This window comes from Syngnathoides biaculeatus, chromosome 18 (genome assembly GCF_019802595.1).
Source record: "Syngnathoides biaculeatus isolate LvHL_M chromosome 18, ASM1980259v1, whole genome shotgun sequence".
Classification (NCBI taxonomy): Eukaryota; Metazoa; Chordata; class Actinopteri; order Syngnathiformes; family Syngnathidae; genus Syngnathoides; species Syngnathoides biaculeatus.
Window position 1 is genome coordinate 4,934,826 of NC_084657.1, and position 25,048 is coordinate 4,959,873.

A 25,048-nucleotide genomic window follows, 5' to 3' on the forward strand; every position below is an offset into this window, starting at 1 on the left:
GCACCTGTTTGTGGGGACTGAAAATTATAGTCAGGACACAAAAGCGACAGATGCTCAAGGGAAGCAAAATCGATTTGGATCCATTAAAGTCACCAAAAAAAAAAAGAAAAAAAGAATTGCAGTCACCAGACATAAATAGCTTGTAAAAAGTGACACCCGCAGTACATGTGTGTGTGTGTGTGTGTGTTTCATGTTTCTTTTATATATACAGTATACATATGTTGTTTTTCTACACATTAGTCACCTAAGACAACACAACTTTACAGTGCAGTTACAGTATCAATGTCTCCATTGGAATGTTGACACACTCCTGTATTTTTAGCCCTTATGATGGCACAGGTGGTACACACAGTGGGGGGAGGGGGGGGGGCGTGTTCATATTTGGAGCCTTAAAATAATGACAGAAATAACATAAAATGAGGAAGCGGAATGTCAATTTCTTCTACTTTGTTTTGGCTTTCTCGTTTCAACAGTGCTGGAGTTCCCGTTAGCTAACAGACGCTCTTCCTCGTCTTTGAAAATTGTTTCAAGGCTGAAACACAATTGTGCGCGTGGCTGCTGACCACATCCGGCAAAAAAAGGGTCACTTTAAAAATGGACTCAGTAGAAAAGAGCAATGCGGCCACACCGTTTGGTCCAGTTCATTGGACTCGTCGGTGTTTCATGCTTCACTTTCACTACTTACGGTAATTTTTTTTAAATTTGATTCCTCTTCATGGGGGCGGCACGGTGGATCAGCTGGTAAAGCGTTGGCCTCACAGTGCTGAGGTCCCGGGTTCAATCCCGGACCCGCCTGTGTGGAGTTTGCATGTTCTCCCCATGCCTGCGTGGGTTTTTTCCGGGCATGCCGTTTTCCTCCCACACCCCAAAAACATGCAACATTGATTGGACACTCTAAATTGCCCCTAGGCGGGAGTCCGGCTATTTGTGCCCTGCGATTGGCTGGCAAGCAATTCAGGATGTACACCGCCTCCTGCCCGTTGACAGCTGGGACAGGCTCCAGCACTCCCCGCGACCCACGAGAGGATAAGCGGCAAAGAAAATGGATGGATGGATGGATGGATGGATACTCTTCATAAGAATTAACAGGACTTGACGGAATTTTGAAATGCAATGCAAATCTTTCTATAACGTGGAATCTCGTAGCACACATTTATTTTATGAACATCAATCTTTTTAAGATTGTAAAACTGATATACTGCGCCCATTACAGATCTGGCCACAAAATTTTAAGTAAACTTGTATTTTTTGGATGGGTATCTTTTAGCTGGAAGTCACACAAGTGGCGGGACACCCAAAGACATTGTGTCAAGAGAACGATACAAAAATGGAAAACAATTGCTCTTTATGTGATTAAAAAATTTACAACAAATATTTCAGATTCAATTTAGGACTTACCTTATATCCCAAAAATGTATAGCTTTAAAAAAAAAAAAAAAAAAAAAACACTATTCAGTGAACCGAACATGCATGTTTTTGAATTTGGGACAACGAGAGAGCCTGGAGAAAATGCATGCAAAGTCTACGTAGAAAGGTGTAAACCGAGATTGTAAAACGAAAGAAAGAATGTGTTCCCTCACAATTTGAATACTTTTAGTATAATGTAGAAACAACCTCTTTATACATTCATTTGCAGCCAGAATATACCAGTTTAACTGATGCAAATTCAGTTTTTCTCAAAATGGGGCCCTGAAATGGATCAATTTGCATTACATATTTCTTCTACTGCATAAATAAAGCAGCCAATCAGTTAACTAATAAACGTCTCAAACCACAATTTCTGAAATTCTGTAGCGACCTTCCCAATGGCAAATCATTGGAACCGATGTGGCACTTTGAGACCCAAGTTTGTACACCAGATGATGAATTTGAAATTGTTTCCTGGTAGCAATAGTAGCACTCATTCCACAAGTCATAGATGCAGGATTTGTGTAATTTTCCTTTTGAATTAATTGACGGACATCATCAAAGAAAGCAGCTCAAGACACAAAAGTGACAGCATCATTCTCAGCTATTAAGGCATTTAGTCCAACAAACGGAAAGTCAAAGTCACTTAAAAAATAACCTCAAAAGTATTTCTATTGTACCTATTGAGGTCCACGGGTAGTACAGGTCCAGACTCGCCAAGACTTTTGATGTTCACATTCACAAAAACACGTTCCTATAATAAATAAACAGTTGCACTGACTCTTGGCAGTTCTATCAGGGCTAATTTAGAACGATAAATAGCATTTTAGAATGTTTCAAAGTTTGGGTCCTGTTCACAGTCCTATAATCCAGTTAGTGTTACTTAATCAGCGACAGTAAGGACAACAAATCCTTTGTTATGAAAGTGAAGTTTGACCCCTCGAGGCAAGTTTGACATCATACTCACACATACATTCTTGTGTAAACATCGTTCAGTGGAAATAGTGGAAGGTCTTCTATAGCAAGGGATCTACGGTCATGTGGATCTGGTCTCCGGCACGCCTGCTGCCGTTGGAGCTGACAAAAAGCTCCTCTTTGCGGCACAGCACGTGCCGTTCCAAAATCTTGCGGAAGGTGTTTCGGAAGTCCTGGATGCGGTAGGCGTAGATGATGGGGTTGACGGCCGAGTTGGCGTGGGACAGAATGATGGCCACGTACATGACCTCCTCGGGCTTGTGCAGCTCCTTGTAGAAGAGCGTGAGGCAATTGAGGATGTGGACGGGCAGCCAGCAGATGGCGAAGAGCCCCACGATGATGGACAGCGACTTGGCGGCGCGGATCTCCCGCTGGAGCAGGCTGTGATGGTGGTTGTCCCCGTTGGACACGCACTTAAGCTCGATCTGTCTCAGCTGCATTCGGGCCACCGTGAAGATCTTCATGTAGATGCCCAGCATGATGAGGAGCGGCACCAGCACGCACACAAAGAAGTTAAAGTAGACCATGTACTCCATGTCCACCACACTCTCAAAGAAACACTTGAGCTTGCAGCTCGGGAGTAGTAAGTGTGCAGTTTTCCGACTCGAGTCCAGTTGGCTGGTCGTAGTGTTGTCCGCTGTGGAGCTGACATTCCCGCAACTCGAGTGCTTGATGTTCCAACCGAAGAAAGGGACCAGCCCGATCACGAAGGACAGTATCCATAAAATAGCGATAATCTCTCTGGCTCTCTTTCCTGTCATCAACTCTTTGTACCTGCAGTTGACGACAAAAACATCAGATTCGCTTATATTTGTATTCCAAAGACATTCAAGCGGGTCCACAGCCAACCACAGGGCTCATGGCCAAGAAATCTTGGGTATCATTCCAAAAGATGTGAGCCCATCAGCATTTTACAGCTTGGGCTTTTCCCTTGCCTGTGGATCCTCAATTGACATTGGAGTAGTGTTGCAAGTTTTTCTGTCCCTGACTGCAGTTAAGCGCCAGAAGTGGGTGGTCTAATGTGTCGGCAGTCGTGTGACTGGGTACCTCGTGGAAGAAAAATGGCCCAATCAGCCCTGTGAAATGGGGCCAAACCACCAGCTTGGAAAGGTCGCCTTCACGCTCAGTATTTTTTTGCTGCATTTGATTTTCCCCAAACTTTGACAGTTGTGTCACTTTACCTAACCAGAGAAATGAAAGTCTCATGGCTGAACCACAAGTTTTTCAAGAGCTGAGAATGGTTTTGTAATGATGATTCAATGATTATGATAATGATATGATATGATCATGATTCTCACTTTTGAACACGAGCATCACATTCTTGTCCTTGAAGGCTTTGAATAACTTGATGTGTAAGTCTTGATTACTCTGAAGCAGCTCCTGAATCTAGCGTTTGCCGATGCTCGGCTTCACTGGAGCCCATTGAATAAACTTTTCCTGGGTTTTCACGAATGCCTGCTCGGTCAGTTCAGCGGTTTTTTTTTTTTTTTTTTATCAGTGGTGAGCCGGAACAGGCCTTCCACCGAGAACAGGTCCTGCTTTGAGCAAACTTGAGATCTACTTGCATTAATTGTAGCAGTGTGATGGCCATAAATCTTCCTCAACTGGTGCTGGACTGCAGTCGGGGACAGAAAATCTTCATGCCAGGCAGCAATTTTGCAATACTGTTCCAATGTCAAAGGGCGAGCCACGGGCAAGGGAATGACATACTTGGCAAAAACTTAAAAAGCCCAAGCTGTCAAATGCTGATGGCCTGACATCTGTCAGAGTATCCCTGAAATGAACTATACAGTAAAAGGGTTAAAAATAGGGTTAAAAAAAAAATGTATATATATATATATATATATATTTATATTATATTTTATTCATATTTACTGGAGATGCAGTCTGACTTTACTACTGCATCAACAAAGGTTCGTAATCAATACTACTTGTTCTGATAAACTTCAATGTTGTAAGCACGGAATGCCATGGTAAAAACCGACAACCTATTGTACATATACTTCCCACTTTAGATTAGATTATGTTTGTTCCTTATATTAATACATACAGTACCAACATGAAGCATCTTGATGTTTTTTTGTTGTTACTTAGATGAGATTGGACTTTCCTCGCGTTCCTCCTTACTCTAAATCCAGGTGAGTATGAATGATTGTTTGTCTAAATGTGCTCTACGTTAAGAGGTTCAAGTCAGTCGGGATAAGTTCCAGCTCACTCACAACCCTAAAGCGGATAAGCATGCTTAAAAACGGACGGATTTGCTAAACACGTTTCTGGCTTGAGGCCGGGATGGGTTGGGCACCTTGTTTTACTGGTGAGAGGTCAACTCAATGATCTCGACCAGTACATCATGAAACCAACCACTGGGACCCAATATTCAGTACTGGTCACAAGGAATTCGTGCTGCAATAGTTTGTGGCCACAACTGCTCTTCTAGTATGATATCATCTATCATTCCACTCCAGATAAGTCTTTTGTTTCTCGCGTTCAGAAAGGGCAGGGATAGGTCGGCAAGCTCGTAGGCTCAGAAATAAAACTAGTCTGCTACAAGACATAAATAGACATACTTTTCTTTATGCCAGTCTTCGCTTAAACCAAATGTAAACTTGCAGACAAAGCGGGGGAAAAAATGTGCTGGACTGTTGTGCTCTTGTTATATATCATGTGGTGCAAGGGTGTGCTCAGATTTTCTGGGAAATTGAGGTTTCTAAACCACTGTAATGACTAACCGATACCTGAAGATGGTGGCTCTGACATCAGCACAGCTTTTGATTTGAAGATTAAATCTCGGGGGCTGAATCTCATCTTGTCACCTCGATTATGAGGGGGAGAAATGCCAACACTTAGGAAGCCAGACAAGTTTAGGCACCTGGCGCTTGAAGGATGTATACAGTACAGCAGCTGAAATAAGTACACCGGTACCTCTACTTCAGTCGTTTCGCAACGTAAATTTTCCCCAAGTGGAAGCACACGTAAATAGACTTATCCGTTCCAAAGCCGACCCGACACTCCCCCATGCCAAAAAATAAGCATTTAAAGTACATAATGTGAAGAATAATCAAAATTGTGTACGTTTAGCTTTGCCGACTATGCCAAGGGAAGGGTGAGTGACAAGCAAAAGGCATCATGCGGGACAGAGGAGGAGGCAAACGTTTGGCAGCTGAGAGAAAACATTTATGAACGGATGCACACACACAGCTTGAGTCCACTAAAGTTTCTTGGGGCCCATGGTGAAGAAAGATGAATAATCTTGCACAAAAAAAAAAAAAAAACAACCAAAAACTCGAAAAATTTTACTTTTCCAATGTGCGCTAGCGTGATTTGGTGACAAGGGAAACAAAAAGCATCATGGGTAAAGATAGACGCCCCTTCTTGCCAATGGGATGGGATGAAGATGCTACGGCGATAGCCAATGGGAGAGCAGCTGCATGGCGCCACACATACCAAGATTCAGGATGTTCACGTTCGGTGGAATTTGGGGGCTGCGACTGAAGCGCCCATTTTTTTTCCTTTCGCATCCTGAATTTTCCTTCGTAACTAGAGAGAATATTTTTCTTAACCTGAATTTTTCGTTACTAGCGACATTCATAAGTGGAGGTACCACTATATTTAATATGTCACCATTTTTCTCGCTAAATTTATACTTTCAAAGGTGCTATTGACCGGAAAAGTTCATAAAATGTTGGGAACAACCCAAGTAATGTGGCTAATTAGTTGCTCAACACTGACCAAAGCACATTCTCTCTTTCGGCTTGTCCTGTTAGGGCTCGCCAGAGCGCGTCATCTCAGATGAACGCTCATATTCGATTGGCACAGTTTTTACGCCGGATGCAACCCCTCTTGGGGAGTAGAGGCCCCCAGTGAGAAACAAACTCCCGACCCCTGATTTACCAAACCAGTGCTCTAACCACTGGGCTATGGGACCCCATCTGACCAAAGGACATAAATGTCTCAATAAAATTCCACTATGTTTGTTAGTTAGGCAAACGAGTAAATCCTTGATGACTTGCAGGGATCTGCACGCTCCTTTCAAGTTTTCTTGGTGATCTATTTTGTGTCGTTTCAGTTTTCAACGTGACTTCACGCCATCTTTCCCACCTTTTTAGGATTTCAATCCAATCCGTGTCACCAAGGAGCAAGGCTCCTCACGTGTCCGAACAAAAAGAGGCTAATGAACCAGATTATTCGCACTCAGCAGGAGCGCAAGGGACAAATGGCATGTCCCGGTCGGCGGTATCCTCTGAAGCCCGCAGGCTGTTTCCTGTCGGGACATCAGGCTTGCGCTTGCTTAATGAGACACACACATGCTGACACACACGTAGCACCAAGAAATCCTTCTGACCTCCGCAACTTCCCGAGAGATGACGTTGACTCCTGCTACGAAATCATCAACAGTCACTTCTAGGTGAATGTGAAGACGATCAAGCCTTCACATCTATTATTCTGATATATCCAGCATCTGAAAAAAGTATTTTAATACGTGATCATTTTTCTCACTAAATATAGTTCCAAAGGGGCTATTGATGTGAAAATTTCAACAGATATTGTGAACAAACCAAATAATTCATTCATACTAAGAAATTAGAACAAATAAACTCGGAAATTAAAGTCCAAATGACACCAAAAGCATGATTTTTAGTATGTTTTTAATTTAAAGAAAAAAAAAAAAAAAAAAGGCAGCCAGACTGGACACATCTTTTTTTTTTTTTCACCACACAGCATGATTTTGACATACAGGGCTTTTTGTAACCCCCGCCATGAAAATTCTCTTGAGGGATTTGTTTTGAAGACGAAGCAGGAAGTGGTGTTATTTGCTGACGCCCCCTTCGGCGGGTTCGTGTCTTGATACCCGTTTTACCTGCGGGAAGGTTGCTCTTTGTTACTTCGTGCCGGCTCGGAAGGACACTCGGGAGGATGGATTTACTCTTCTCACTTTTCCAAAAGACCCGGTTTATCGTGAAAAATTGATTGCACGGGTGCAAAGGACGAGAGCTTCGTGGGTTCCAAATGACAGGTAGGTGGATATAGAGCTATTAAAAAAGGGAGGGGGGGGGGGGGCGTAATCCTTCTTTCACCGAGTGACGACATCGCTCGCTGCGCATAGACATTGAAGTGAATAATCCATCCATCCATTCATTGTCTTTGCCGCTTATCCTCACGAGGGTCACGGGGAGTGCTGGAGCCTATCCTAGCTGTCAATTGGCAGGAGGCGGGGTACACCCTGAACTGGTTGCCAGCCAATCGCAGGCAACATAGAGACACACACCTGCACTCATAATCACACCTAGGAGCAATTTAGAGTGTCCAATGAATGGTGCATGTTTTTGGGATGTGGGAAGAAACCGGAGTGCCCAGAGAAAACCCACGCAGGCACGGGGAGAACATGCAAACTCCACACAGGCGGGGCCAGGATCGAACCCTGGTCCTCAGAACTGTGAGGCCAACGCTTTACCAGCTGATCCACCGTGCTGCCCTGAAGTGAATAATAATATATGTAATTTTCATAACAATGTCTATTTTGCAATGTATATAGGGATTCCAGTGGGACTTTAAGTTGTGTAATAATGTGGAATGACACAGGGGAAAAAGTATTGAACACCTGAAGAAAGGGAGGTGCAAAAAGACCTGGAAAGCCAAGACGACACCAAAAATCTATAAATAATCAAATTGCAATCCAGCCCCTTGTCAGTGCAATTGAATATCGGCATGTTCGGTTGTAATTAAGGGCTGAGAAAAAGGTCTCTTCGCTAAGGTGTGAGTCAAGACACATTTCATGATGGGTAAGATCAGAGAGTTGTTTCAAGACCTGCAAAACATAACAATGGCACAGGTTACAGGTGCATATCTAAGCTGCTGAATGTTCCAGTGAGCACAGTTGGGGTCATAATCTGAAAGTGGGAAGCCAATCATGCCACCATAAATTTGCCTCATTCAAGTGATCCTCACAAGACTTCTGACAGAGGAGTGCGAAGAATAAACAGATTTGCCCAAGAGCCAAGCTGTGGTCAGCTTCAAAATGATCTTGAATTAGGAGGTACTGTTGTCGCAATGAAAATGCTGAGTAATGTATTCCGCAGCCATGGCGTGTACGCACGCTCACCACATAAGACCCAATTACTGGGGGGGGGGGGGGGGGCGACACACGTCAAAGCTTATTTAAAGTTTGCGCAACAACACAAGAGACTTTGTAGAGACCCTGCATTCCAACAACAACAAAAAGCACAGCTTGTTGGGGTGCAGTTATACTTGTCAGCCCAAACATGTCTATGTAGCTTCTCAGTCATCTCGGTCAAAACAATCTGCAACGGTTGAATCAAGACAACCGGACTGTTCTTTTTTTTTTTTGTTGTTGTTGTTGCAGATTTTTCCACTTTAATTCAAAAGACTTATTCAGTTCTAAATTGTAGGTGCGGATTTCTGCTTTGGTGGGTGTGTCCCCTGGGGGCGGGGTGGGGTCAACCACACTGTGTTGTTATTTTTTGCCCAGTTGTGGTTGGTGAAATGAGCGTGCCCTGCATACCAAGAAGTTTTGTAACAAATCAGCTCGTCAGGGCCCCTCTTCCCATTGAATGAGATGATCTTTGTGGGAGGAGATGTCAGGACATTGTCCCAGGCAGACTGTAAGCGTGACCTCAAACCTCTTCCTCTGTTTAGAGGTGGCTTTTTCTAGTTCCACATGCCAAATGTCCTCCCTGTCCTGTATCTGGACATTGTTGTCCTCGAAGGGATGTCCCTTCTTCTTGAGATATAAATGAATTACTGATAGTGGATTGCAAGAAGCTGCCCCCAATCCTCCGCGATCCGCCTGTACAGCGGCTACTTAGTTTCTTCACGGTAGAGATCGTTGCCCTCCTCAAGGCTCCATCACTTGTTTGGTGAACCAGCTTTTTGTCTGAGGGTGTTAGCGAGCCGAACAACCCGAGGGGACACACCCTCCGAAGCATTAGTCGGGTGACTCCAGACCTCAACTTTTTGTATTATAGGTTACATCTCTTCAACAAACAAGAACACTCCAATTGATTCAGCCCAAACAACGTGGCTTTTTCGGGACATTTCTGTTTGCCAACTGGAATCCAAATGATTACTGCCACTAACAAATATTTTCAAGTATTATGAGGAAGAAAAACGCCAACACGTTGGGAGTCAGACAGGTTTAGGGACCCGGTACTAGAAGAGAGTATGCGTATTGATGGTATAAAGTATAGTATATATATATATATATATATATATATATATATATATATATATAGTAGAGTATATATCGCCCTAAGTTACTCGAAAGTGTGTGCCGCAATCGGTAGCACTCCAAATGCTCGAAAATGCAGAATGGGTGACTTTTTGCTGAAAATGGCTGCCGGAGAATGAGTTGAAAAATTAGGCAAAACAGCAATATTGAATAAAAAAAACACAAAGAGGTTTTTTTTTTTTTTCCTCCCAAGAGTGGCAGCTCCTGTTCCCCAGAATCTATTCAGCATTCCCCATAAAGTGAGAAGTTGATGAAGGTATAGTAAATTGGGACAAACAAACAAGTATAATACCACGTAATTTTTCCTCCTATGTTTTGCTGCAGTTTGCACTCTAGTGAGTGACATTGCAACTTTGAACAAACGGTGTGATGAAACGGTTTTAAGCAGACTTCAATGGAATTACAAGAAATCTACGCCTGCAGGAGGTTTTACCACGCTGTCAATGATTAGCCCGGTTTGTCGCCCTGTAACTTTCCTAATAGCTGTAAATGAGCCCAGTCGGGACTTCCGGGACCTGTGCGGCACGTGAACTCTGCCCTATGGCAAGCAACATCCCCACCTCGGAGTGTGGCCCCCGAGGGGGAGCGAGATGAATTATGCACCACACTGGCCTCTGAAACTTGCTCGTAGTAGAGCCCCCCCCCCCCCCAACCCACCACCACCATCATCAACAACACCCGCCCTCTTTTTCCACCATCTGCCCGCATCCTCACGAGCTGACCGAATTAGTTGTGGCATGACGACAGCTTGCTGGCATCTATCTTTGCCGTTCTTTTCTTTTCTTCTTCTTTCTTTTTTTTTTTTTTAATCCAGCCTGCTCCATTAAAACATCAAGCATACTTCCACACCCTGAGGCCATGAAGCTCTGCCAGACCTCACACACTCCACTCTTGGTTCTGTTTCCCTTCCTAACACAGCCTCAAGGGGGGTGTCACCCCTTCACTCAGGCATCAATCATTCCTTTAAATGATCCTCAATTCACAGTCGATTTCCAAACAGTTTCCAATTTGTCTTTCCACCCCCAAAAATTCCCTTATCTCACTCATCTTAAATTCCAGCTGACTTTTTCCAGAAACTTTCCTGACTTTACTGGGAATTTTCCATCCCTTCTACAACCCGAATCACACATCCTTGTATGACATGTGATGTTCGGGTTTCCCACTGTACAGAATTTGGAGAGCCTTCATGCGTCAATGAGCATTTCCAGGGCGGGAAGGGAAAGTAAACGCCATCATCATCATCATCCGTGTGTACATCGTCATACAGGAAGTGGATTTACTGTAGTTGCATCAGTGCTGTCAGGAAGCATCTTTGAAGCTCTTTATGTCACACAATGTTTATTTAGTTCACACTTTGGCCTTCCTAACTCTGCATTATATTCCTTTTAATAATCCACCCATTTATTTTCAATGGCAATTTTCCTCAGGAGGTCACAGGTGACTTTGGCTTGGAGGCCAAGTACACCCTGACTGGTCGCCAGCCAATCGCTGGGCACATTTTTGACTAGCAACCATTCACACCTATGGACAATTTAGCACCTTAATCAATGCAGCAAACATTCCAGCTCCACGCAGGAAGACCAGAGCCGAGATTCAAACTCTGAATCTGAGGGCAGACGTGCTAACAAACCACTAGCCTCATCGTGCTGTCAAAAATTGTAATCATTCATGGAGGAATGAAAAGTAAAAGCACGTGTATTATTTTCCCCCTTTTCAATTGCAACACGAAAAAAGTTCATTTTTGTATGATTAAAAAAAAAAAAAACAATCTTGCAACGATCTTTTGCTGAGCTATTGAGCTAAATCCCTCCTGACGACTGCACCGCTTTTCCTTGTCCGTGACACAATGACAAAGATATTCTGTGCATTGTGTCTTGCTTTGGCAACAAAGCCCCCCCCCCCCCCACCCCTGTCCTCTCCCCGACAAGCAGCCAAAGGACACCGAGAGTTGGTCAGAGTACATGGATGAACATAGCATTAGGAAATTACACCAGTGCATCTTTTTTATCACGTTTGTTTTGCAAGTGGATTTGAGGAATGGTTTTCAAAGTGGGGGGCGTGACCCCCTACGGGGGCATTATGAGAGAGGGACGGGGTAACCGTCAACTATCATGAAACTTTTTATTCCGTTACACCCAGCTGTTTTTGTTCATGTTTTTGTTGATTCCCAAGGAATAATGTTTGCAAGTGGGGCTGGGGTCAACTCGTTGGCCCCCAAAATGTTGATAATTTTTCACGGATGCTGTTAGATGCTGACAAAGCACTATTTATGTCCAAGAAACTCTTAGACTCACTTCAACGTAATCCCTTAACACCAAGAAGCCATAAAATGGCATCAAAATAAGACTTAATCCCAATTCGCCATGATGTGGGAGTTTACTGAACTACCGTTTGCAACAGAGCCAGTGGGGCACTGCCATGACAACAAAAGCTTTGCTTGTGTTAAATGTTACAAGTTTATTTCCAGGTGTTAAAGAACAAGTGTCAACGCGAAAAAATAAATATGAGTGGAGAGCGTGTCGTCCATGCGCAAAGTTGCGGAAGTCTCATTCGACATCCAAGTGGTCGTCATATCGGCTGTATCGACTGTCCGTGACGTCACTCCGGACATTCGCCATTGAAAACACGCTGTGGCCCCGACTGTGGGACACGCCCCTTCAGACATGGAAGCTCTTTTCGAAGAAGAGAACATCTCACAATCGAGTGAAGTGGCCGGGGCAATATTACCGTATTGTTTTGAGCCATATTTAGATGATATGCGGATCATGGCCAAACCACCTCCCCGCCCAATCCACCTCCGGACGGCGGTGATAAAAACAGCTGCGGCCGAACCGCCTCCCTGTCCGATCCACTTCTGCCGCGGAGATGAGCCACCGCGGCCCGGCGCCGCGACGAGCCACCCCGGCCGACAAGGCCTGTCGACAAGGCCAGTGGCGATTCACAAGGCCTGCGGAGGCCGTCCTTCAGCGGTTGCTGCACGGAGGCCTTCCGATACGCACGTCGTCATTTAACACCCCAGATTTACAGATTACGTCCCCCCGCACCTATTGTCTTTTTTAGTAGCTGTATACACACCTACCCGTCATTTGGAACCCACGAAGCTCTCGTCCTTCGCACCCGTGCAATCCATTTTTCATGATGAACCGGGTCTCTTGGAAACTTATGAAGGGTAAATCCATCCTCCCGAGTTCTTCAAGCAATATCCAGCAATGCAACGAGCCGGCATTTTGGCTAACACGAAGGAACAACAAGCTAGCTTCCCACAGGTACAACTAAGAGCAACAAACGAGTCCACGTGGGCGCGCTCCTGCCTCCAACGTCACTTCCTGCTTCTTGTCAAAAAAAAAAAAATCCCTCGAGAGGATTTTCATGGCAGGAGTTACAATAAGCTATATACGTCAAAATCATGTTTTGTGGTAAAAAAACTGATGGGTCCATACCAGCTGCCGTGTTTTCATCAAAAATCATCCATTTCATGACACTTGACCTTTAAGGAGCCCATGGCTGCTTCAGGTGCCTTTATGAACTTCATTAACTGTTTTAGAGAGCCATCCACAGATAAATTAATGTATTTGCAGTGTATAATCATGGGAAAAAAAAAAATCTACACCTATATAAAGTATGCGGTGAAGAGCATGAATGTCATCTGTGACCTCAATGAACCCAACATTGGCCATCGGCACTATTACGACGCGTCCCATAAAGGAAATAAACAGTGAGGTCAAATGTGCAGTCTGCGGTCTGGATTGAATATGCAATATGTGTTGAAAGGGTATTTAAACATCATAACAAGACAAAACAGCAACAGGGTCTTTTAGTACGTGATGCAAAACGGGAAGACCGGGTCTCAAGGGGAGCCTCCAGTGTGTGTGTGTGTGTGTGTCGCCAGTCCCAGGAGGCTTTAAACATCTGGGCCGGGCCGTTTGCTTGTCCAACAACCATCTGTAAAAACAGCTTATCTAGAGAGCGAAACTGGACCCCCAAATAGCTGCAGACCGCACACACACACGCACGTACAGTAAAGGACTTTGTGTGTGTGTCATTCTGTAATTTGAGCCACGCTGATCTTATTAACGGGCATGTGCCGAGTGAGGATGGGAGGCCTTTTCAAGTCCACTAACGTCACGTGTGTGTGTCTGTTGTGAGTGGCGTTTGCAAAGGGGTGGAACATTTCCAGTAAACGTCACGGAAGGTTTATGGGTATTAATTGGCAATTGAGGGTGATTTGAACGGAATTAAACACTATTTTTGTTTGAAAGCAGACATCCGTGCAAAATGGATAGCGGTCGGTGATCACATGCGCGGACAGTACAATATCTTGATTTATTTTTTTCTTGAAAAGCTCTCATGTCGCATTAGTGTTACCAATGGTGCTAACACAGTCGTGTTTGTACAGGCTAAAATGTTTATTAGCTTTGACGGGACGTTATTGCCTGGAGAAACAAAGCAGTAAAGCACCAGCTGACTTTTCTCACTCCCTTGCCTTCCAGTATTTTTTTTTTTTTTTTTAGCGTTATGTATATGTGTGTTTTGACAATGGGGATACTTGTTGTATTTTTTTTTTTTTAACTAAAAAAATTCAAGAAAACAAAAGGTTTTGTCTCACCTGTGGGCATGTAACAGTATGCAAAACAGTTGGTTTCGAGGTCATGGCTCAGTTCACGGGAAAGCAAATGCAAAAAAAAAAAAAATCTTATTTTTATCTGATGAGATTTAAAATGAAACAATTTCAATGTTTGCTTTTTAGGAAAGTGCAACATTAACCGTGACATAAAGGCTGTAGAGAAGGGCAACGGTTACACTGCGAGCAACAATGTCAACGTTTCTGCTCTAAAAACAAAATGGCACTCGTTGGCTTTCTCTGCAGTGGGCGGGGCTACTCTTTGAATGCCACTGGAAGTGGCCACATATTCACGTCGGCGTGACTCCATTTCCAAAGAGTTCACAGCTTTAATGTTCTGCCAAAAGCGCATCCATAGCCATGATGCCCACAAGGCAGAAGTTCAGCTCCACTGTGTGAGTTTATGAACTAGGCGTGTGGCAAGTACACTTTTTTTTTTTTTAGGAGAACGACTTTTGAATGGGCAGCTGGTAAAGCGTCGGCCTCACACTTCTGAGGACCCGGGTTCGATCCCGGACCCGCCTGTGTGAAGTTTGCATTGTTCTCCTCGTGCCTTCGTGGGTTTTCTTCGGGCACTCTGCTTTCCTCCCACATCCCGATGAAACATGCAACATTAATTGGACACTCTAAATTGCCCCGAGGTGGGATCGTGAGTGCGACTGTTTGTCTCTCTGTTGACAGTTGGGATAGGTTCCAGCACTCCCCGCGACCCTTGTGAGGATAAGCAACTATGAAAATGGATGGATGGACACTTTTGAATGCAAATTTTTATTGCTGCAAGCTTCAGCAGCATCTGAATGCTCAAAAGTATTCCAATAGTTCTAATATTGTCCATGATATCTAAATGGAAATTCAAACTAAAAAAAAAATCCAAACTGGTTTGTGGCGTGGCTTGTATAGAAATTCCAAGGCTACATTGACACGTTTTGTGAGTCACTTAGTTGGCCGCAGATGACTTTCCTCCCTGACGCATCAAAATGTCCTTTCTTGCCAGTGTTTGAGGCTAATGGAAACGACAGCGCATCTCAGTCAGAGAAAGATCCCCGCGGGAAGCCGCAGCGACATTGTGTTGCTTTAAAACGAGCCGGAAAATATCAGCGTGGGATCACCTCTTGAAGAGCTTGTTCGTTTGTCCATTTTTGGACTCCTTCACGTATACAGATTTGTGATTCTGAGCACAGCAAACACGCTGATGTGATAAAGGATTTGTCACCTCTGGATAGGAAATAAGTGAAATATCTGCCAACAAACAAAAGAAAAGCGGGCTACTTCAGGCCGTTGGGACACTTCCTAGTCGCTCACTGGTGCAAATATGTCCGTTTTCAGTTTTCCAATGTACCTAAACGTATGGATGAATACGAGGCCCGAGAGTCTACTTGCCGATCAACAAAAACATGCCTTCACTAGAGGAAGATTCGAGTTCCGGAAGACGCAAATCCAGGTGGAAATGTTGACACTTAACCTAAACTGCTTGTGTTTGCCTGTGATGCAAGTAGTACTAACCTCCACTACCTTGTGCTACCAGTACTGACATCAAAGGTATACAAATGATTAAACCTGATTTCATTTTTTCCCCACCACAAAAAAAGCCATTTATTAAGAAATGTCATATGTACTGTGAACTGATTTTAAGTGTAAACATATCATATTTGCAAACTGTATAAGTATTAAATAATACTCACGGGTATTGAAATTTTTTTTTTTTTTTTCCTGTCCGTGCATCTGTGTCATGATAACCCACCACACAGGTTAATTGAAGTGCAAATGAGTGCAACAGTCTCGTTGCTGAAATTGTTGTTAAAGTACACGAAGAGTGGCCGCGCCAACTTTCTTTTTCATGGAATGTTGCCAGAGCATCTCATATGAAGCTTTGACCTTCACCAAAAAATTGGGGGGAAAAAAAACACCGTCAAGACAGGTTCAGTGTTAGTTTCTGCTGCGTCACTTTTTGCCAGGAAGACGGCGATCCCTACAAATGTGTAACAAGCTTTTGTGTGTTGGAAAGAAACGTTCCACACTTTGGTTCCATTACATGGCACGGTGGGCTCTTGGTTAGCCTATCCGTCTCACTGTTCTCAGTTCCGGGTCGAAATCTCAGTTTTAGCATTCCTTGCCCACACTTGTGATTTGTTCTCTCTCCTAAAACATGCACGTCATGTTCATTAAACACTAAACTGTCCATCCAGCCATTATCCTCACAAGTGTCACAGGAGAGCCGGAGCCTATCCCAGCTAGCTTCGGGCGAAAGGCAGCCCTGAACTGGTCGCCAGTTAGTCACAGGGCAGCCTGAATCGATCCCCCGCTGACTGCACCAAAGTCAGGCGTGTATACCACTAAGCCGTCATTGACTTGAAACAAACGTCCATCCATTTTCTTTGTCGCTTATCCTCACTAGGGTCGCAGGCAGTGCTGGAGCCTATCCCAGCTGACAAAGGGCAGGAAGCGGGGTACACCCTGAACTGGTTGCCAGCCGACCGCAGGGCACACGGAGACAAACAGCCACACTCACAATCACACCGAGGGACAATTTAGAGTGTCCCATTAATGTTGCATGTTTCTGGGATGTGGGAGGAAACCGGAGTGCCCGGAGAAAACCCACGCAGGCACGGGGAGAACATTCAAACTCCACACAGGTGGGGCCAGGATCGAACCCGGGTCCTCAGAACTATCATTTGCAGCTTACGTGATTTTGGTCTTTTCCTAAAAGTTCCTCTCAGTTTTTCTTTTTTAAATTGTTGTTAAATTGCATGGGGGGGGGGGGGGGTCTGCATTAGGCCCTGCAACTTTAGTTTTCACACCACTGTTCCACATCACAATGAGGCATGAAGCAGAAGGAGGACGGATCCCTCCGAAAAGGTGCTGTATGCTGACCTGAGAGGGATTTTGACCGCCAGGTATCTGTCAATGGCGATGGCAAGCAGGCTGAAGATGGAGCTCTGGGTCAGAACCAGGACGAAGCAGGCCAGGAACAGGCAGCCGTAGAAGTCCAGTCGGATGCCGATGCTGATGGTGATGGCGAAGGGGATGGCCAGGCAGCCCACCAGAATGTCGGCCACGGCCAGAGACACCAGAAAGTAGTTGGTGGCGTTCTTCAGGGTGGTGTTGATGGCCACGGCCCAACAAACCAGAACGTTGCCAGCGATGGAGGACAGCGCGATGACCACTTCATTGATGATGTAAAACGTCTTTATTCCCTGCTCGTGCATTCTTCCGAGACGAGGAGCTACTACAAGTCGACAGGCAGGCCGCAATTCTTGGGCTTGAGGTCCAAGAATAGTCCACAAGTGCGAGCTGCTAAACTGGCCATCTGCAAAAAAGGAGGGAAAGAAAAAGAAAAGTGAGCGTTGACGTGAATGCGCTCGTTTGCTGACATTCTTACCTTTGCAGCGCTATGCGTCGTCCGCGGCCGATTTGTCCACGCCGAGTGGGGGGCGGGGGGGGGGGTTCTCCGAATGCGGTGCAACTTTCCTGCGTGACGCCACTTTTCAAGTCGAGGAGGAACGGCGAGCGCAAAGGAGGGCGAAGGCTGACATTTGCACTCAAGCCACGCCCCCTCCCTCTCTCGCTCCCCCCCCCCCCACGCCCAACAAAGCTTTTCCATCCATCAAGTGCAACCGTACCGTGCGTAATTACGCACGACGCAGAACCCACGCGCACACCACTCGCCACTGACGGTCAGCCCGAGAGACAAAAAACGAACGAGACCACATCATAGATTCGACGCGCAGAGGAACACGATTCAATCACGCATTGTTCGTCAGATGAGGAAAGAGGAAGTGAGCCACTTCCCACGGGTGGATCACTTTGTCCTCTCGGGTTTGGGCATCATTGGTTCCGTTGAGCACTTTCAATAAAAATGCATATAAAAAGTCTACATAACACCCGTTCAAAAGTTTGGAATTTCTCGTTTTTCTGTACAAAGTGACAAATTGTATGGAAGGTAAGTGTGGGGGGGGGGGGGGCTTACTTCCGTTGCTTCTCTTTCAATGAGTGGACTTCCTGTGAAGAGGGTTGCACAGAATGAATGAATGAACACAAATCATTGTCACGTGCAGACATCTCTGTTGACAAACTGACCATTCATAAAACATCAAAGAAGAAGGACGAAGATGTTGCTGTCTCAAAACAAAACAAAAAAACTTTGCCGCATGTTTGACGAAGAGCACTTGATTTGCTAAACAGCACTTGTGGCAAAAATTTCTGTGAAATCAAAAATAAATTGTGTGAGAAGAACACACAACACAGGGTGTGAAGGGAAAATAGCACACCGACATCAAAACCTTATCCCAAGTGTCAGGCATGGTGGCAGGAGCGTCATGGCATAGGTGTGCCTCGCTATCTCAGGGCCTGGACATGAATTAATAAGTGTATGAAGATATTTTGCAGAAGAACTAGTCAAAGGGCAAAAGAGGACGGGTGTTCAAACATGACAACGATCCAAGACAAAGAAGCGAGTCAATAACAAATTGGCTTCAGGAGAAGAAAATAGTGTTCAGGAGTGGCCCATTCAAAGTCCTGACCTCAATCTGATTGAGAGGTTTTGGCGTGACCTCAAGAAATGTGCCACATTTTGATGTACGGCAACAGTCGAGTTCAGAGGAATGGTCCAAATTCAACATAATTGCTGGGAACGTCCAAAATGTAACGACAGGAAATGTTTGGTTGAAATTTACTTACTATTTCACCCATCCTCTGAATGTTTATTTGTTTCAATGAAAACATGATTGCGTGGTATCTCTTTAAGATGACTATTTTATTTTCGAGTTTGAGATGATTATTGAAAGTGATTTTCATCAAATCATCATCAAATGAACGTTACACCTAAAGTGAAGTATCCTTGGTGGCAGTCTTGGGGCTGCTTTTCTTCAGCTGGAACTCATGGGGCCTTAGTCAAAGAGGAGGAGGGATTTATCAACAGTTCCAACAGTCCGTGTTACCACAAAACCTTCGGTCTCTGCTAGAAAGCAAATAAATGTCAGGAAAAGCCTACTAGAGCCACTAAACTTTGATTTGGTGTCCAAACTGAGACCATTTCAATTGTGTGCGCGCTGAAATTCACTGTGAACACAGCCACAGTTGCGATAGGGTGTGCACACTTTTGAAAACATATTTTCTCAGTTGGTTATTTTTACTTTCCTCTTAAATTTTTTTTTTTTTTTTCAAATACAAGCTTATAAGTCACATTTATGCCAGAAGAGGTTTTATCGGTGGTTTACTTTGGTCTCTCTTTTTTTTTTTTTTTTTGTAACAGAAACCTGGCAGATGAACAGGGATGTGTAAACTTTTTATATATTCTGCACATTCCATGCCTTCCATCGTCAAAAGAACCCCGTTACGTTTTTTAACGCCACAGAAAAAGAGGTGAGGTAACATCAACTACACATGGTTGAAATCTTGCCTTATAAGGTGTAGAAAAAATTAAAAACCAAAAAAGTGTGTTTGTGGTGTAACTTGAACCAGGGAGCATCAATGGCAGCAAAAGATTTGGAAAAGCAAGATATTCCCCATTCGTGGCCTTATGAAATGTTTGATTGTGTGACCAAAAATGAGTCATGGGATGGAATCCCACCGACTGTTTAGCACATCTGCCTCACAGTCCTGAGGACAAGGGTTTAAGTCCCGTCCCCGCCTGTGTGGAGTTTGCATGTTCTCCCCATTCCGGCGTGGGTTTTCTCCGGGTGCTGCGGTTTCCTCCCACATCCCAAAAACATGCGACATTAATTGGACACTCTAAATTGCCCCACGGTGTGATTGTGAGTGCGGCCGTTTGTCTCCGTGTGCCCTGCGATCGGCTGGCGACCAGTTCAGGGTGTACCCCCGCCCGAAGATTGCTGGGATGCACTCTGGCACACCCACGACCATAGTGAGGATAAGCAGTACAGAAAATGAATGGATGGATGATTCACAGCAGTGCATTGCGCCAATTGTTAGTTGCCGAAACATATTTTGACAGTATGACCAGTCAATTATTTGCTAAAATATCCAAACACATTTTGTACATAATCCAGAGTAAAAAAAAAAAAAAAAAAATTGTTTCCTTTTTTTTTTTAACCTTTACTTTCTAGTATTGAATCAAAACCACTACCTTTTCTTCCCATCTATTTCTACTGGTAATTAAGTATGTGTACTTCTTCCACCGCTTGCCTAACAGAGGACCTAAAAAGCCTCTACGTAATCAAAACATGTCTGTTGGACAGTCATTAAAATATTAAATTTCCTACGACAATCGGTTCATCCGGGAGGCAATTTGGTTCCTGCTCACCCTTGGGACAATCTGCTTTGCACGAGTATTAATAATAAATACAAATTGACGATCCTTTATTAATGCAACAGCTCTTGAAATGTGACATCATTGCTTAAAAAAAAAAAAAAAAAAATCACAAATGTATAGTATGTCCACGTGTTAACGCCTCAAGATGCACGTAAATAAATAAATGTTTGATTTCCAAAGCAACAATATGTGCTGATGTGTGTGTTTCTTTCGGCGTCACCACAGATGAACGCATATATATACACACACACACACGTTTGGCACCATTTTTACGCCGGATGCCCTTCCTGACGCAACCCTTCTCAGGGAGCGGAGGCCCCCAGCGGGATACGAACCCACAACCCCTGGTTTACCAAACCAGTGCTCTAACCACTGAGCTACGGGGCTGATGATCATTGGAAAATGTCCCACATTTACCATGGTTGAATGACACGTTTCATATACTTTACTATACATGTTTTCAAAGCAGGCACAGTATCATTGCTGATGGGGGCTACACAAAGCAGAGTACCTTTCAAAGAGAAAAGTAATTCTACGAACTATTTGGCAATCTCTATCAAGCGCTAGTGAGCTTCATGTCTTCGACTTTGACACTTTAAGACCAGGAATGTGCTGAGTGGGCACTTTGTTGTTGAACGCTTTGTAGTACAAAGCAGGTGCGCTCTAGTGTCCAGCGCCAAACAGGAGGCAAGTCTGTCAAGAAGGCGAAGGCGGCGTGGACACCAATCAGGTCTCAAAGTACTTGTAGATCTGCGAGACGTACTGCATGACACTCTGCCAGTCGGGCCTGTCGGTCTTCATCAGCTCCTCGATGTTCTGCTTAGAGCAAAACGTCACGTGAGCAAGTGGCCTTGGGGATTCTTCTCCTGAGAATCAAGTGGGAGGCGGGTTGTGTCTGGTGGTACGCCAAATCATCTGACTTTACAGTTCAGCTCTATTTAACCTTTTCGTACAACATCTTTACATATTTTTTTTTTTTTTTACTGTATATAATTTTTAAACCTTTACGTGAGATACTTGGTCTTACATTGTTACTGTATATTGGTCATGATGGTGGTATTTGGAGAGCTATTTTTTTTTTTTTTTTGGGGGGGGGGCGCTACTTCATGTAAAGAGTTTGAGCACCACTAAAATGAATTAATGTGCTGTTTTTCACCCATGTCCTCAACAGCCGTGGTTAACTTATATTTTTACACCTGCACGGTGGAATAGTGGTTATCACGTGTGCTTTACAGTCAGGGGAATCTCACGTGGGCACATTTCAAAATGCTTTTAACCCATTCGTGGACAGCATTTGATTTTTGGGACATCATGAGTTTCACGCATTATATCCTTCAGTATATCAAAATATTTAAGTGTTTTAATCTGAGTCTGATGCTGGTTTTTGGGACAATCTACTTAGAAAACCCAAGTAGCCTCTCGAGTGCAGCGTCCCATTTTTGGGACGAGATTATAAATTCGTAAAGTTGTCATATAACTTAACCATAAACGAAAAAGAAGTGTTATTTCCTTGATTGTGGCCTGTTAGGAGACTTTTATCTCAATAAGGCAACAAATTTCCACCCTGCCCATGAATGGGTTAAAGATGATGAAGGACTTTTCATTGTCCATACGTCGTTTGTGGATTGCCATTTGATCAATTTGCTGGAGGAGCTAATAAAAGTTTTATGATGGCGACATTTTGAGTTTGAGCTTGGAACATTTCCTGTCGAAAAAGAAATTGATTTTAAGTCCAAATCCAACCAGAGGGTCCTGTGGTAAGTTTAAAAGATTCTACTTTATTAAGTTACAAGTGAGAAGATGAACGCTTCCAATCTTGACGGAACCTTCTTTTACATTACGAAGCCCTCGTGGGGGTCTTTCTGCTTCTTGAGGATTCGTCGAAAATGAGCTGTTTGGCTGACATGCGTACAGTACTGGATTCATTTACCGTGATAAGGGCACACACATAAAGATGTGCAAAAAATAACACGCATCATCAGTTGTAGTTGCATTGCGACAAAGTATCTACTTGTTCCCCACTGGCTGCAAGATGATACGAAATCATCCCCATAAACATTTCCCTTCAACATAAGCACTTGGTGTAAACCTAGCTTTAAAAGTAGCAGAACAAACAGCCCTCACGAATGCACAAATTCACATTTTCTGGCATTTCATGCATTTAACTCGGCGGGGTTGCTGTCAAACAGACGAGTGGGGGTGGGGGGCGATAAGCCACATCGGGATGCTTTGGAGGAACTCAAGACTAAACAGTTTGGGGGAAAGAATTCAAAGTTATACCAGGAGGAGGATGAAATAGCAGCCTGAGATCCACTTCAAGTTTAAGATCAGTTTAAGCTAATCTTGGAAAGGATTGAATGAGAAAGTACTACTGAATAGGGACATTTGGACAGCAGAACAAACCAATAGAGAAGTCCAGACAGTGAAATCAAAATCTCACCAGGGAAGGTTTGATTCCGATGCTCTCGGCGGCCTGGAAAGCCAGCGTCAGGTTGCGGATCTGAAGGAAAAACACGTCACATTGCCTGCCTGCCGTCACATTTCCGCGCGACACAACCGAGCTTTTAAATGGCAACAGCAAGACTAAGGCCCCACAATGACATATATATATATATATATATATATATTTTTTTTTTTTAAGATGATGCCGAGATCTGGCAAAATGAAATTGCGATAACCGATTAGTCAGCCGATTGATGAAAAAAAAATACGTAACAAATAAAATGACTTTTTATATACCTTAATGCTTACAAAATTAAATGCATTGCATTGGACTGTTTTTACAATATTTCATCCCTTATTGTGTAACTCAAGAGGGTCGCAGCTTTCCTGGAACGTGTTGCAGCCATAAAATTCCAAGTTAACAATTATTTGGTAAAGGCAATCAAGTTTATCACACTAAATATGTGTTTTTGCAGCGTATTCAATTCAATATAAGACGAACATGATTTGCAAATAATTGTATTCTGTTTTTATATATGACATCTCCAAAATACCACAAAATCACCACATTGTGTACAAGTATTTAGCACTCCGCCCCCCCCCCCCCCCCCCTGGCTTGCCCCGACTATCCCATCATGAAGAGGCAAGCAAGCACCTGAACTCATCGTGTTCGCCTTCAAAGTAGCCAGCTCCGTTTGGGATGATAATGTACAACACTATCGTTGATGTTATTAAATCAGTTCTGATGTGTTCTGTCTGGAAAAGAGCCCGTTTCCCTGTTTTCTGCCTCAAACTCGGGCCATCCATTAGGATCTCGGGTAAAAACATCCGATGATAAAGGGCGAGAGGGGCAGTAATGGGATTAGTGCAAGCACAGATTACACTGCAAAGAGCTGCTCGGCTGTTTGGGCCCCAGGCTGAAGTCACTCAGCAAGAGTTATTAAAGTTAACTCTCGCCTATTGAATTATTCAGCACGATGGCAGCGCCGTGCCTCTGTCGCCGGCTTAATGTAACACACATGACTCATTTGTCACAAAGGATGAATCAGTGCTGGTCTGAGGTGTCGGACGATTGCTTTAAAGGAGCAGCCACAGGACTGGGATGCTGGTCTTACCATGTGACAGTCAACACCCAAATACTACATTGGAAAGTCTTTGGATCTGGACAAACGCTCAAAAGTATTGCAGCTCCTGTAAAGAAGCATTTTTTAGAAAGGAGTACTGAATGCCTGAAGTCTAGAGGAGACCTTTGGTATGTGCAGTGTTTCTTGACCTTAACCTTGATCCGATGAAAAGATTTTCCTGTGGAAACTTCCAATCCGAAAGAGCCACGAGTAGACTTGTGACATTAAATCTATGCACGAACACCGACTTGTTCAGTTTTGTACGTGGGAGCTCACGACCCACTGGTGACTGGATCCAAGAATGCAAGGGAGTTGGCATCTTGTCCAGTATGTTCAGTATGCGCCAATGTGGGTGTGGGCTGCAAAACTATGAAAAACAATAAGTCATAGCAAGGATAACGTACAAAATACCATTTACTCTCATATCTTATGCGCTCAAATTGTGGGCTAAACTATGAAAAGCACCTCACGCATTTTCACCTTCCTAGTTGAGCTTTCTGTAGTTTTGTACCTTATCTTGACTGATGAGTTCCTGGTAAGGGATGTGAGCAGGCAAATACGTGTGCAGGAGGGCACAAAAAGCCAAACCATCACTCCAACTGCTGCTGAAGTTGGTCACGTCAATATTCTGTACAAAAAAAAAAACAAAACAAGAACATAGAGATCCAAAGAAAATAAAAAAAAAAAAGCCAAAGACAAATTGACAACAATTTAAAAGCCGCATGGAGATCCCAGAGAATCGGTTGTTCAGTCCTAGATCAAGACGTCCTCAATGTTGTCAGGATCTTCTAGGATCCTTTTTTTTTTAATCCTCTGCTGCCCTTTCTGAAGTCTACCCAGCGTCAACGGAATAGTAATGGTGATATTTCATAAATAATGTGGTTCAGCATCTTTATGACCACGTCAACGTAACCGCTTGTTCTCAGCGCCCCGAGACGCCTCCGAGAACGGTCTCCGGCTGG

At 44.0% G+C, this 25,048-nt stretch overlaps 2 protein-coding genes across 11 annotated transcripts in view; both read right to left on the minus strand.

The window, feature by feature from the left end:
• Window positions 1-102: 102 nt before the first annotated feature.
• Window positions 103-18,210, minus strand: adora2b (adenosine A2b receptor). Its single transcript, XM_061802815.1, has 3 exons — window positions 17,629-18,210; window positions 17,121-17,556; window positions 103-3,156 (listed from the first exon to the last, which is right to left on the minus strand). The coding sequence occupies exons 2-3, from the start codon at window positions 17,453-17,455 to the stop codon at window positions 2,424-2,426; spliced, it is 1,068 nt and encodes a 355-aa protein (XP_061658799.1). The 5' UTR covers window positions 17,456-17,556; window positions 17,629-18,210; the 3' UTR covers window positions 103-2,423.
• A 1,260-nt stretch (window positions 18,211-19,470) lies between these two features.
• specc1 (sperm antigen with calponin homology and coiled-coil domains 1) overlaps window positions 19,471-25,048 on the minus strand; it is a 53,964-nt gene continuing 48,386 nt past the window's right edge. For 2 of the 10 annotated variants that reach the window (XM_061802718.1, XM_061802727.1), the window contains 3 exons: window positions 24,598-24,714; window positions 22,961-23,020; window positions 19,471-21,336 (listed from right to left, as the gene is read on the minus strand). In XM_061802718.1, the coding sequence (XP_061658702.1) occupies window positions 21,247-21,336; window positions 22,961-23,020; window positions 24,598-24,714 (267 nt within the window). In that variant the 3' untranslated portion in view covers window positions 19,471-21,246. Of the gene's footprint in view, window positions 21,387-22,960; window positions 23,021-23,593; window positions 24,154-24,235; window positions 24,454-24,597; window positions 24,715-25,048 lie in introns of those variants that run through there. The other 8 variants (XM_061802717.1, XM_061802719.1, XM_061802716.1 and 5 more) reach the window with 8 other exon arrangements.